We start from the raw sequence: 13,352 nt of genomic DNA, 5'->3' as shown, positions 1-13,352 counted from the left end.
TTTGGGGACACCCATGGGGACAGTGTGGATTTGGGGACAGTGAGGATTTGGGGACATCCATGGGGACACTGAGGGTTTGGGGACGTGGGGACAGTGAGGATTTGGGGACATCAAACATTTGGGGACATGGGGACACTGAAGATCTGGGGACACCCATGGGGACAGTGTGGATTTGGGGACAATGTGGATTTGGGGACATGGGGACAGCGTAGATTTGGGGACACCAAAGATTTGGGGACACCCATGGGGACACTGAAGATCTGGGGACACCCATGGGGACAGTGTGGATTTGGGGACAATGTGGATTTGGGGACATGGGAACAGCGTAGATTTGGGGACACCAAAGATTTGGGGACACCCATGGGGACAGTGTGGATTTGGGGACATAAAAGACTTGGGGACATGGGGACAGTGTAGATTTGGGGACACCCAAAAACCCCAAAGACGGAAGCAGCAGGAATTTCTGGGGAATTTCGGGGATCCCGGGAATCCCTTCCCAAAAATCCCAAATCCCGGGGAAACCTCGGGAAAAGTCCCAAAGAAAGCAGCGGCGCCTCTCTGTTAAAAGGTTTTTATTTAACGTTCTGAATTCGAGGTAAAATACTTTTATTTTTCGCTTTTTTTTTTAAACTTTTTTCCGTGTTTTTTTTTTGTTCAACTTCCATAACAAAATACGGAGCTATGGGATACCCCTGGAAAAAAATATGTATATTATCCATAAATTTCTCTAGCATTCCATCATATATATATATAATATATATATGCAACCCTTTCTTAAATCTGATTTTAATAGAAATCGGAATTTAATTTTAAAGGCACAAATTTCGGATTTTTTGTCTTTTTTTTTGTTTTGTTTTTTTTTTTTGCCCCTCTACTTTACACCCTATGTACAAAGCCACGCTCCCCGTCCCCAAATTCCATCGATTTTCCCGAAGGATTCCTGCCGGATTCCCACCGGGGAGAGTTCAAATCCCTCGAAATCCCTCGAAAAAGGGGTTTTTTCAACCCGAAAAAAAGCGTAAATATCGGTTTAAAAAGCGCTAAAAAATCAAAGTATTTCCCGGAAAATCCAAAGTTTTTCCGGAGTTTTGATGATTTCAACCGAGAGAAAATTCCTGGGTTTTTATTTTTAATCCCACCAGGATGCTGAGACGCGAAAAAAAAGAAAGAAACCAACGGAATAACAGCTTAAAATAATAAAAAACCTCAACATAATTATGGAATAAATAAAAAAATCCGGGACAACCCCATTAATGCTGTTGGATTTTTCCTCCTTTTCCTCCTTCTTGGGGAAATTCCTCCCCAAAAATTCCCCCTGTTTGGGGCTGTCCCATCAAAAAGTCTTTTTTTTTTTTTTACTTTTTAATTTTTTAAACGTTTTTCCTACGGATTTGCTACGAAAAAGAAGCAAAATTAACGAAAAAAAAAAACAACTGCTGGAAAAAACGGGATCATGCTCCGGGGCAAATTCGTCCAGGAGAGAATTCCAACCATTCCCAACTTCCCATGGGTTTGTTTGTTGTTCAATGGTTTGGCACGGTGGAATTTTAGGAATTTTTCCTTGAAATTTCAGATTTTTTTCATAAAATTTTGATCTGGTTGATTTTTTTTTCCTTTAAATCAGTTTTTGGTTTTTTTTGACCTTTTCCTTCTCCTCTTCCTGCTTTTTCTTTTTGTTTTTCCTCCTCCTGGGCTCTGTTGGGAATTCTGGAATTCCCGAGAGGCGCCGGATCCGTCGTCCTGAGTCCGGAATTCCCTGAACTCTCCCAAGTTTTTTATTTTCATTTCCACTTTTAATCTTGGTTTTGTTTTTTGTTTTTTTTTTTTTGCAGTGCAATGGCTGTGACGAGAAACTCCAACATTCCCACCCTTCCCAAAAAACTCCCAATCCCAAAAAATCCTTTTTTAAAGCCACAAAAATTCCAACTTTTTTTCCTTCTCTTCCCGTGGGATTTCGATTCCAAAGGATTGGAGAGGAGGGGTGGGAAAAATCCGGGATTTTCCCCCCTTTTTTTGTTTTTGTTTCTCCCGACGGTTCCGGCGCTGGGATTTGGGATCTGCGGGAATTCCGGGAAAGGCCCCTCGTGTGATTCCTGAGTTCGTCCTGGCGCCTCTCCGGTCGCTTTTTTGGGATCATCCGGGGCTTCTCCGCCCCAGCTCCTCCCAACTGCACATTCCAAGGGTCCCAGGCCCGGCCGGGCTGGGAATTTGGGAATCGCTCCCGGGATCCCAGCAGGGAATTTCCTCCCCCAGCCCGGAATTCCCAAAATCCGAGCTCCGAGAGCGAATCCTGGGCAGCTCCCGGCTCCGTCCCGGCGCTTCCCGAGGGTCGGTCCCGCTGGGAGCCCAATCCGGAGCCTTCGGAATTCCGCTGCTGCGCGGGGGAACGGCGGCGTTTGGGATTTCCCCCAAAAACCAGGAAGGATCCACGACATCCGAGCGCTCCCGGAAAAAATTCCCAGAAAAAGTCCAAACGTGGTTTGTTTTTCTTTTCTTTAAGGCATGAGTCAAACGGGGAGAAAAGGGCGGGGGAGGGTCCAAAAATCTGGGAATGGTGCCGGGAATTCCGGCATTCCCGGGACTCACCACAATCATTCCAGCGCTCCTTCCAAGCATTCCCAAAAATTCCACCCACACGGATTCCGGAGCGGGAAAAAAATCCCCGCTCCGGGCACACAGAAACAAAAAAAACCAAACCCCAACATATTTAATGCGTTAGGATTAAAGGCATCCGGTTAATTTTGTGTTATTCCCGTTCCCATTCCCTGAAAAAGTTTGGAGTTTTGCTCATGGCTTCTGCGAGAGAGAGAGAGAGAGAGAGAGAGAGAAAGAAAGGCGGGAAAAGGGGAATTTTCCCTGGAAATCCGCCGGGAACGACGCGGCCTCCATCCCGATTCTCCGAGAGTTTTCCTGAATCCTTTTCCCCCCCGCCCCAGCCCCGCTCCGTGGACAGTGCAAAATTCCCGATGCAAAATTCCCAAGCTCCTCCTTTTCCCAAAAAAGAAAAAACAAAAAACAAAAAACAAAAAAAAAAAGAACCAAACCAGCTCCTGGATGGCCGGGAAAACCTCGCATCCGTAAAAAAACCCCGAAAAATCCCAAAAAAAACCGCCCCCCCGTCCCCGGATCTGGAGATTCCCGGTGTCCCAAAAGGCCCGGGAGCGGCCCCGAGGCCGCGCCTGGAATTCCTCCGTGCCAGTCCTGGAGCTGGAGCCGGCTTTTCCCGGGAAAAGCGAGCGGGAATTGCGGCGTCTTCACCTGCAAGTCAACAACAGAAACAACACAAAGCCCGAAGCTGCCCGCCCCCCTCCCTTCTCCCACCCCCGAAATTCCCTAAAAATTCCCAGGCCTGGCCCGCCCCCCTCCCCGCTGAATCCCGAACTGCTCGGCAACCTTGCTACATAAATACACGGACGCTGCTCCGGGTGTCTCCAAGGTTTGTGCGCTCCGGCCGGGATTAGGTGTCGGAGGCGGCGGCCACGGCTTTGGGCAGGTGCCAGATCCCGTTGGGCCGGGAATCCTCGGGCGCTTCCTGCCGGGAATCTCCGTTCCAGCGGCGCTTCAGCCGCAGCTTGGGGGGCATCAGGGCGTCCTCCCTCCTCTCTTGGCCGCCGGCCTCGCCGGGGCACTCCCGCGGCACCTTCTCCGCGCTCTCCTCCCCGGACGAGCCGGGCTGAGCCGCGCCGGGCGCCCACGCCGGGGCCGCCGGGCGGGCGAACACCGCCGCCTTCTCCTCCTCTTCCTCCTCCTCCTCCTTCCGCGGGACCTTCTCCTCCTCCTCCTCCTCCTCCTCGTGCTGCTGCTGCTCCTGGTCGGGCGCCGCGGGCTCCACCTTGACGCGGGGCGGGCCGGCGGCCTCGGGGCTCTCCAGGCGCTCGCGGTTCTTGCGGCCGGCGGGCGGCGGCTGCAGCTTGATGGGGAACTGCGGCGGCTCCTCCAGCGGCACCGGGCACTGCAGCGGCGGCACCACCAGCGGGTAGCGGGGGAACGTCCGCGGGCTCAGGTGGTAGTTGAAGACGGAGCAGGCCTGCGAGTGCAGGTAGTGCTTCATCTCCTCGGGGTTGAAGGAGAAGCAGCTGCTGCCGGCGGCGGCGAAGGGGCTGAGCCCCGGCGAGGGGCTGTAGGAGAAGAGCGTGGGCGTCAGCGACAGCGCCGGCGAGATGGGCACGTTGAGCACGCCGGGGCGGCCCGGCAGCGGCGACACGGCGAAGGGGCTGTGCGGGTGCTCGGGGAACACGCCGGGCCGCGAGAAGAGCGGCAGCACCACCTCGGGCTTGCGCTTGGGCCCCGCGGGCGCCGCGCCGCCGGCCGCCGCGTGCGCCGGCGCCAGCAGCTCCCGGCGCCAGTCCGGCCCGCTCTCCTCCAGCTCGGCGGGCTCCGGCTTCCTCTCGGCGTCGGGCAGCGCCTCGGCGTGCGGCGGCAGCAGCGTGCCCGGCGCGAAGCGCGCCGCCGCCTCCTCGCCCGGCGAGTGCGGCTCCAGCGGCGGGAAGTGGAAGCGGGACGAGGCCGTGGGCACCGGCGGCGCGCTCTGCGGGACCACGCCTGCGCGGGGAAAAAAGGGGGAAAAGGGAAAAAACAGTGAGGGGGTTTGGGGAGCGGGGCTGGAGGTGTGGGGGGAGCTGGCTGAAATCCATGGGGATGGCGGGGAAGTCTAGGGAAGGGCTTGAAATGTCCGGGTGAAGCTCTGATCCGAGCGGGGAGCACATCGGTTAATGGGAATGGCTGAAATATCCATGGGAATGGCTGAAATATCCATGGAAAAAAATAAAATATCCACGGGAAAAAACTCAAATATCCATGGGAATGGCTGAAATATCCATGGGAATGGCTGAAATATCCATGGAAAAAAATCTAATATCCATAAAAAAACCTCAAATGTCCACGGAAAAACCTCAAATATCCATGGAAATGGCTGAAATATCAATGGGAATGGCTGAAATATCCATGCAAAAACCTCAAATATCCATGGAAATGTCTGAAATATCCATGGAAATGTCTCAAATACCCATGGAAAAAGCCTAGATATCCATGGAAATATCTCATCTGAGAGGGGATCTCATCAATCCATGGAAATGTCTCCCAACATCCATAAAAATATTTCAAAAATCCATGGAAATATCTCCAATGTCCACGGAAACATCTTCTGTGAGGGGAAAAGTCATCAATCCATAGAAATACATCAAATATCCCCAATATCCAAGGAAATACCTAGGATATTCATCAAAATCTGTCCTCTGAGGGGGGATCTCACCAATCCATGGAAACATCTCAAACATCCACAGAAATATCTCAAATTCCCACCTAAATCCCTCAAATTCCCACCCAAATCCCTCAAATTCCCACCCAAAATCTCAGTGAGGGAGGGGAAATCCTGGAGAAAAACCCCAAATTCCAGGTTTGCTACCCCAACCCCCACGGGGGCGGGAAGGAGAGGGGCTGGGATTAACCAGGAGCCTTCCAAATTCTCCCAAATTATTTTTGTTCCCGAGCGCCCCAGGGCCAGGAGGGAGCAGGGGCTGGGAACTGCCCAGACTCGTTTGCTCCCAGTTAATTACGGAATTGCAGCTCCAGACACATCTTCCCACCCCCGTTCCTTGGCTTGGAAAAGACATTCCCTTCTCCCCCAAAAAAAAAAAAAAAGAAAAGAAAACAAACCCCAGCAGGGCCCACACAGGTGAAGGAGACACCAACACCTGGAGGAATTTCTCCCTTTTTGTTTTTGTTTTTTGGCCTTCCCGGAGCCTTGGAAAAACAAAACCTCGGAGATTCCCTCAGGGAGGGGAGGCGGCGGCGCCGGCCAGAAGCTCCAGCCTGGAAAAATCCCTTTTTTCCCCACACAGAATCTGCTTCTATCCCTATTTTCCCTGCTGGATCACTGTTCCAGGCTTTGCCCTGGAAGCTGGATCAGGATCCTCCAAATCTGGACTTTTCTGAGGAGAAAAGTTTGGAATTTTTGGGAACAACGAGTTGCAGGCAGTTTTTTTATCTTTTTGGATTAAATAATCACCAATTTCCCCATTTTTCTTGTTTTTTTCCCTGCTGGATTGGTGCTCCCCACTTTCCCCTGGAGCAGCTCCTGCTAGGCCCAGCTCCTCTAAATTGGGATTTTTTGTGGAGAAAAGTTTGGAGTTTTTGGAAATATCAACTTCCAGAGGGATTTTGTACCTTCATGGATTCAATAATCACCAATTTCCCCATTTTTTTCTGTTTTTTTTTCCTGCTTTGTTCCCTGCTGGATTGGCCTTCCAGGCTTTGCCCTGCAGCAGAGTGTGCTGGGCTAGGCCCCACTAAATTGAGATTTTGTGAGGAGAAAAGTTTGGAATTTCCAGGAATATTGACTTTCAGGGGGATTTTCTGTCTTTTTGGATTAAATAATCACCAATTTGCCCACTTTTCCTGCTTTTTTTCCTGCTGGATTTGCCATCCAGGCTTTCCACTGGAGCAGCTCCTGCTAGGCCCAGCTCCTCTAAATTGAGATTTTGTGAGGAGCAATGTTTGGAATTTCTGGGAATATGAACTTCCAGAGGGGTTTCCTGTTTTGATGGATTCATTTTCCCACTGTGCCTGATCGGGACAATCCCTCAGCTGTAGGAATTTGGCTCTTAGGGGGTTTAATTCCCTTTAAAATCCCCTTGGAGAGACCCTTTTCCCAGGAAACCGCTACTGATTCCAGGATAAACCTGGCAAAACCATTTTAGGGCAAAAAAGGGACATTTATGCTCCATTCCCAATCCCTTTCTCATTATCCTCCCTTCTCCAGGGAAGGATTTCTGATTTTTAACCAAAATCCAAGGAATTCCTGCCGTGTCCCTACGGAATCCCTCCCAACCCCAGGGCAAGAACGGGTTAAAAACCTGCAATTTTTGGGTGAAAAGGAGCAGGAAAAAGGGGGAGAGAAGGGAGAAAAAGCCGTGGATTTTTACACCATAAACTCACCTGAGCCACTCCGGGAGTGCATCCCAAGGCTGATCCTCTTATCCCCCAAATCCCAAAAATCCCCGGGGAAAGATAAATACGACCCCACATCCCCCTCTGCATCTGGGATTTGCTCCCAGGTTTTGCTTTTTTTATTTTATCCAGGCTGGCTGGGGAAAAAACAATATTCCACATCCCCGGGTTGGGTTTTTTTTTTGGTTTTTCCCCCCCATTCCCACCCAGAATTCCCTAATTCCCAAATTCCTGGGGCTCACCGTTGGGCCGGATGTTGATGAAGGGATAATTGGGCATCACCAGTTTGTTGAAGTTGAATTTGTAGGTGAATCTTTTGCCCTTGGTCTTGTGCAGGATCCTCTTGTTGTAATAATATCTGCAAATAATTTTTTTTTTTTTTAATGGGAAAAAACCCCCCAAAAAATGGATCAAAGCACTCAAAAATCCAGAATCCCTTCCTAATTCCAGAAGGATTCCTTCCTAATATCCTGCTTAACCAAAATATGGAATTTTGGGATGGTTGGGGCTGGAATGCAGCTTAAATATCCTTAAAAATCCAGAATTCCTAAAGGATTCCTTCCTAATTTCCTGTTTAAACAAAATATAGAATTCTGGCATGGTCTGGGTTGGAAAAAACTCAAATATCCTTAAAAATCCAGAATTCCTGAGGAGCTCTTTCCTAATTTCCTGCTCAACCCCAGCACCCCAAACCCTGATGGACGAGCCAACACCAGAATGATACCAGCTGGAAAACCCCAAAATTCATGGAAAAAAGGGGAAAAAAACCCAAAATTCATGGAAAAAAGGGGAAAAATCCCAATTTGGCTGACCTGAGGGCACAGCTGAGCTTGTCTTAGTTCATGTGGGGTTTCCATTTCTGGTGCCACCAGAGCCGGGCCAACCCCAGCACCCCAAACCCTGATGGATGAGCCAACACCAGCACAACACCCCACCAGAAAACCCCAAAATTCACGGGGAAAAAAGGGAAAAACCCCAACATTCATGGAAAAAAAGCAGAAAACCCCAAATTTAATGGACCTGAGGGCGCAGCTGAGCTTGTCGTAGTTCATCTGGGCCTTGCATTTGTGGTGCCACCAGAGCCACACCACCAAACCCAGAGCTGGGCTAACCCCAGTATGACACCCACCAGAGAACCCCAAAATTAATGGGAGAAAAGGGGAAAAAACCCTAAAACTCATGGAAGAAAAGCAGAAAACCCCAATTTCCCTGACCTGAGGGCCCGGCTGAGCTTGCCCTAGTTCATCTGGGGCTTGCACTTGCAGCGCCCCCAGAGCCGTGCCACCAAATCCCCGATGGACGAGCCAACACCGGCATGACACCCCGCTAGAAAACCCCAAAATTCATGGGGAAAAAAAGGGAAAAACCCAAATTTGCTGACCTGAGGGCCCGGCTGAGCTTGTCGTAGTTCATCTGGGGCTTGCACTTGCGGCGCCCCCAGAGCCGCGCCACCTCGTCGGGGTCCTTGATGACGAACTCGCCGTACTCGCCCTGCTGCCAGGCGATGACGTGCCGGAACTCCTCCTTCTGCAGCAGCTCCAGGATGAAGTGCCACAGCTGGATCTGCCGCGAGCCGGGGCTCGACTCTGTCTTGTACGCCCACTCCGGGAAGTGGTAGCCTTGGAGGGAAAAATGGGAGGAAAATGGGGAAAAATGGGGGAAAAATGGGGGGGAAATAGGGGGGAAAATGAGGGGGGAAATGGGGAAAATATGGGAGGAAAATGGGGAAAAAAATGGGGGAAAATGGTGAAAAAATGGGGGGGAAATGGGGAAAGAATGGGGGGGAAGTTGGGGGGGAAATGGGGAGAAATGAGGGGGAAGTGGGGGGGAATGGGGGAAATGGGGGGGAAATGGGAGGGGGGAATGGGGGGGAATGGGGAAAATATGGGAGGAAAATGGGGAAAATGCGGGGGGAAAATGGGGAGAAATGGGGGGGGAATTGTGGGGGGAAATTGTGGGATCAATGAGGGGGAAATGGGGGAAAATAGCAAAAAAGTGTGGGGAAATGGGGGGAAAATGGGAAATGTTGTTGAGGGAACGATGGGGGATCAGTGGGATGGGGAAGGAGGTGGGATTCTGTCCAGTATTCCCTGTGGGATTGGGGAATTCCAGGTTTCCCACCCAGCTGCTCACTTCGGACTCCTTCCAGCCCCATCTCCATGGAAAACCCACCCAAAAACCACCAAAAAAACCCACTAAAACCCACCAAAAATTGTAAAACTTGGGTGGAACTCAATATTCCATGTGGGAGTGGGGAATTCCAGGTTTCCCACCCAGCTGCTCACTTCTGAATCATTTCATCCCCATTTCCATGGAAAATCCACCCAAACAACACCAAAAAAAACACTCGAAATCACAAAAAAACACTAAAACCCGTGAAAAAACACCAAAAAATTGTAAAACTTGGGTGGAACTCAATATTCCATGTGGGAGCAGGCAGATCCAGATTTCCCACCCACCTGCTCACTTCTGACTCCTTTCAGACCCATTTCCATGGAAAATCCACCCAAACACAAAAAAACCCCACTAAAGCCCACAAAAACCCATGAAAAACCCACAAAAACCCCACTAAAACCTGTGAAAAAACCACAAAAATCCACCAAAAAAAACCCACTAAAACCCACCCAAACCCACCAAAAAATTGGGAAAACTTGGCTGGAATTCCATGAATCACTGGGGCCTGGAATTCCGTTCAATATTCCATGTGGGAGCAGGGAATTCCAGATTTCCCATCCAGCTCCTCACTTCTGACTCCTTTCAGACCCATTTCTTTAAAAATCCACCCAAGAAACACCAAAAAAATCACTAGAACCCACTAAAAACCCACAAAAAACCCACAAAACCCCATAAAAAACCACAAAAACCCACTAAAACCTGCAAAAAACCCACCAAAAAATTGGGAAAACTGGGCTGGAATCCCATTAATCACTGGGGCCTGGAATTCTGTTCCATGTTCCCTGTGGCAGCAGAGAATTCCAGATTTCCCATCCAGCTCCTCACTTCAGCCCATTTCCTTGGGAAATCCACCCAAAACCATCAAAAAACCACAAAAAAACCCCCACAAAAAAATCCCAAAAATTGATAAAACCTGGCTGGAATCCCACTCAATATTCCAGTCAAAATCCCAGGGATGGAATTCAGGTAAAAAACCCACACAACCCAATTTGGGGTGGGATTTTGTTTTTTTTTTTTATTTTTTATTTTTGGAAGAAATCTGATTTGGGGATGGGTTTTTTGGGGAAAAATCTGGTTTGGGGGTGGTTTTTTTTTTGGAAAATCTGATTTGGGGATGGGTTTTTTGTGAAAATATAATTTGGGGTTGTTTTGGGAAAAATCTGGTTTGGGGTTGGGTTTTTTTTGGAAAGATCTGATTTTGGGTGGGTTTTTTTTGGAAAAATCTAATTTGGCGTTGGGTTTTTTTTTTTTTTGGGGAAAAATCCTGATTTGGAGTGTTTTTGGGTTTTTTTGGGAAAAATCTAATTTGGGGTTGGGTTTTTTTTTTTAGGGGGGGAAAATCTGATTCAGAGTGGGTTTTTTTTTGGGGGTGGGAAATCAGGGAATGCTTTTATCCTTTATGGGAATTGGGATTTCTGGGATTTTTAGGATTTTGGGGTCCCTTACCCCCTCCTCCCTCGGGCTTGTCCACGATGCTGCAGCCGGCCTTCATCCTCTTCCTCCTGCAGGGAGAGAGAGCTCAGAGACCCTGGGGTGGGGGAAAATGGGGGAAATGGGGAAAAAATGGGAGAAAAAGGGAGAAAAAATGAGGGGGAAAATGGGAGAAAAATGAGGGAGAAAAAAGGGAGAAAAGTGGGGGGAAAATGGGGGAAAAAATGGGGGAAAAATGGGAGAAAAATGGGAGAAAAATGGGAGAAAAATGGGAGAAAAATGGGAGAAAAATGGGAGAAAAATGGGAGAAAAATGGGAGAAAAATGGGAGAAAAATGGGGAAAAATGGGGGGAAATGGGGGAAAATGGGGGGAAAATGGGGGGAAAATGGGGGGAAATGGGGGAAAATGGGGGAAAAATGGGGGGAAATGGGAGAAAAATGGGAGAAAAATGGGAGAAAATGGGAGAAAAATGGGGAAAAGTGGAAAATGGGGGAAAAGGGGGAAGAAATTTGGAAAACATGGGAGAAAATAGGAAAAGGGGGGGGGGAATGGGAGAAAAGGGAAAAAAGAGGAAAAATGGGAAAAAAAGGCAGGGAAGGAGGGGGAGGAAGAGGGGAAAGAAAAGGGGAAATGAAGAGAAATGTGAAAAAGGGCGGAAATGGGGGAAAAAGGGAAATTTCCCTGGCTGGAAGTGCAGGGAGGAGACCAAACAAACCCAGCTCAGTTCCAGCCGGGCCCGGCTGCCAAAATCCACAGCTGGGAGAGCGCCAGATGTGCCAGGGAGGGAGGGAGGGAAAACGGGGAAAAATAGGGAAAAATAGGGGGAAAATAGGGGAAAAACAGGGGAAAAACAGGGGGAAAAGGGGAAAAAAGGGGAAGGAAAGTGGGAAAAAGGGGAGAAGGGAGGAAAGTGGGGAAAAGGGAGAGGAAGGTGGGAAAAAAAGGGAGGAAAATAGGAAAAATGGGGGAAAAGGGGAAAAGGGGGAGGAAAATGGGGGAAAGGGGCAGAAAATCGGGGAAAAAAGGGGGCAAAGAGAGGAAAAATGGGGAAAAGGAGGAAAAAGGGGGAAAAGGGAAAGAGGAAGAGGGAAAAAGGGAAAAAAACCCCAAATAAACCGGGAAAAGGAGCGGGGAAAAGGGAAATTTCCGGGGCTGGAATTCACATCAGAGCCCCGGGAACGGGAGAGGCCCGGGAGGAACCGGAGCCCCCCGGGAGGAACCGGAGCCCCCCGGGAAGGGACCGGAGCCCCCGGGAGGGACCGGAGCCCCCCGGGAAGGGACCGGAGCTGCCGTTCCCGCCCCCCCCCCGGGCCCATCCCGGTTCCCGGTGCCCCGGCACCGCTTCAAAGGCCCCAAATGGCCGCCGGGAGGGGCCGAGCGGCGCCGGGGCGGCGGCGGGGCCGTGCCCGGGGCTCTCCCGCTCCGTTAGCGCCGGCCCGAGCCTGCCCCGGCCTGCCCGGCCCGGCCCCGGCCCCGGGCGGTGCCGCTCCCGCCCCGACACCCCCGGAGCGCGGCCGGGGCCTCCCACGCCGCCCGCCGGGACCGCGCCACGGGGGGGGCCGGTCCCGGTGCCGCTCCCGGTGACCCCCCGGTACCGGCGGGGGGGGGGGGGTCGGTGTTTGCTCACCCCCGCCGGGCGGGGCGGTGCTGCGGAGCCCCCGCCCCGCCTCGGACCCGCCCGTTCGGCCGCTCCGTGTTTACCCAACGCCCCCTCTCCCCCCGCCCCGTTACCGGGACCCCCCCCGCGGTTACCGGGGCCGCGCTCCAGCCCTCGCCGCCCACCGGGGAGCGCCGAGCAGCCCCCGCGGCCCCTCCCCGGCGGCCTGCGGGGCTTTGCCTTTATCCCGAGCCGCCCCCCCCACCCTCCGGTAACCCCCGGTAAATCCGCGCCCCCCCCGCCCCCACCGGGATCCCCCCGGGACGAACCTGCGTTGGCGGCGCGGGCCGGGAGGAGCGAGGCGGGTTCCGGGAGAAGGAGGAGGAGGAGGAGGACGGGAAGGGAGGGGGGAAACGGGGAAGGAGGCGGGCGGGGACCGGGGCGGGGGGGGGGGGAGGCGGATCGTCCCCGGTAGCGCGGGGCGGGGGGGGGGGAGAGGAGGCGGCTCGGCTTTCGCTGGTGGCGCCGCTGTCGGTGTTGTCGGCGGCGCCGCCGCTTCTCGTTCTTCGCTTTCCCCTTTCCCTCCTCCTCCTCCTCTCCCTCTCCTCTCCCGGTGCCTCCCCCGCGCCGCCGCCGCCGCCGGAACCGGAACCGCCGCCGCCGCCCACGCGCTTCCGGGCAGCGCGCGCGCCCACGCGCTTCCGCTTCCGGTCCCGCCGGGGCTGGGGGGGGCGAGGGGGGCGGGAAACGGCGCCGCCCCTCACGGAAAATGGGGGAAAAACGGGGGAAAACGGGGAAAACCCGCAAAAACAGTGCAAAACCGGCATAAACCGGGCCAAGAATGGGGGAAATAGGGGAAAATAGGGAGTCAGGGCCAAACCCGGCCCCAAATACCCCAAAACAGCCCCAAAATAGCCCCAAAACCAGCCCAAATCACCCCAAAACTCGCCCTAAACCGCCCCGAAATCAGCTGAAACCGCCCCGAAACGCCCCAAAATTCGCCAAATCACACCAGGACACCCCAAACGTCACCAACATTTATTTAGTATTTACACTGGGGGGGTGCTGGCTTTTGGGGGCTCGGAGAATTCCCGGTTTTCCTCAATCCCGGAGAACCCCAAAACCCCCGGGAACCCCAAAAACCCCCAGGGACCCCAAAAAGCCCCGGGAACCCCCAAAACCCCCGGGAACCCCAAAAAC

At 52.4% G+C, this 13,352-nt stretch overlaps 1 protein-coding gene across 1 annotated transcript; it reads right to left on the bottom strand.

Annotated features, from left to right (window-relative positions):
• Positions 1-3,327: 3,327 nt before the first annotated feature.
• Positions 3,328-12,818, bottom strand: ETV3 (ETS variant transcription factor 3). The gene is made up of 5 exons (XM_072918370.1): positions 12,482-12,818; positions 10,570-10,625; positions 8,330-8,567; positions 7,191-7,306; positions 3,328-4,542 (listed from the first exon to the last, which is right to left on the bottom strand). The coding sequence occupies exons 2-5, from the start codon at positions 10,613-10,615 to the stop codon at positions 3,458-3,460; spliced, it is 1,485 nt and encodes a 494-aa protein (XP_072774471.1). The 5' UTR covers positions 10,616-10,625; positions 12,482-12,818; the 3' UTR covers positions 3,328-3,457.
• Between the last annotated feature and the right edge of the window lie 534 nt (positions 12,819-13,352).

Source organism: Taeniopygia guttata, chromosome 25 (genome assembly GCF_048771995.1).
Source record: "Taeniopygia guttata chromosome 25, bTaeGut7.mat, whole genome shotgun sequence".
In the NCBI taxonomy this organism is placed as follows: Eukaryota; Metazoa; Chordata; class Aves; order Passeriformes; family Estrildidae; genus Taeniopygia; species Taeniopygia guttata.
Note: the sequence above shows the minus strand (reverse complement) of the source record. Positions and strands in the feature narration are given on the sequence as shown.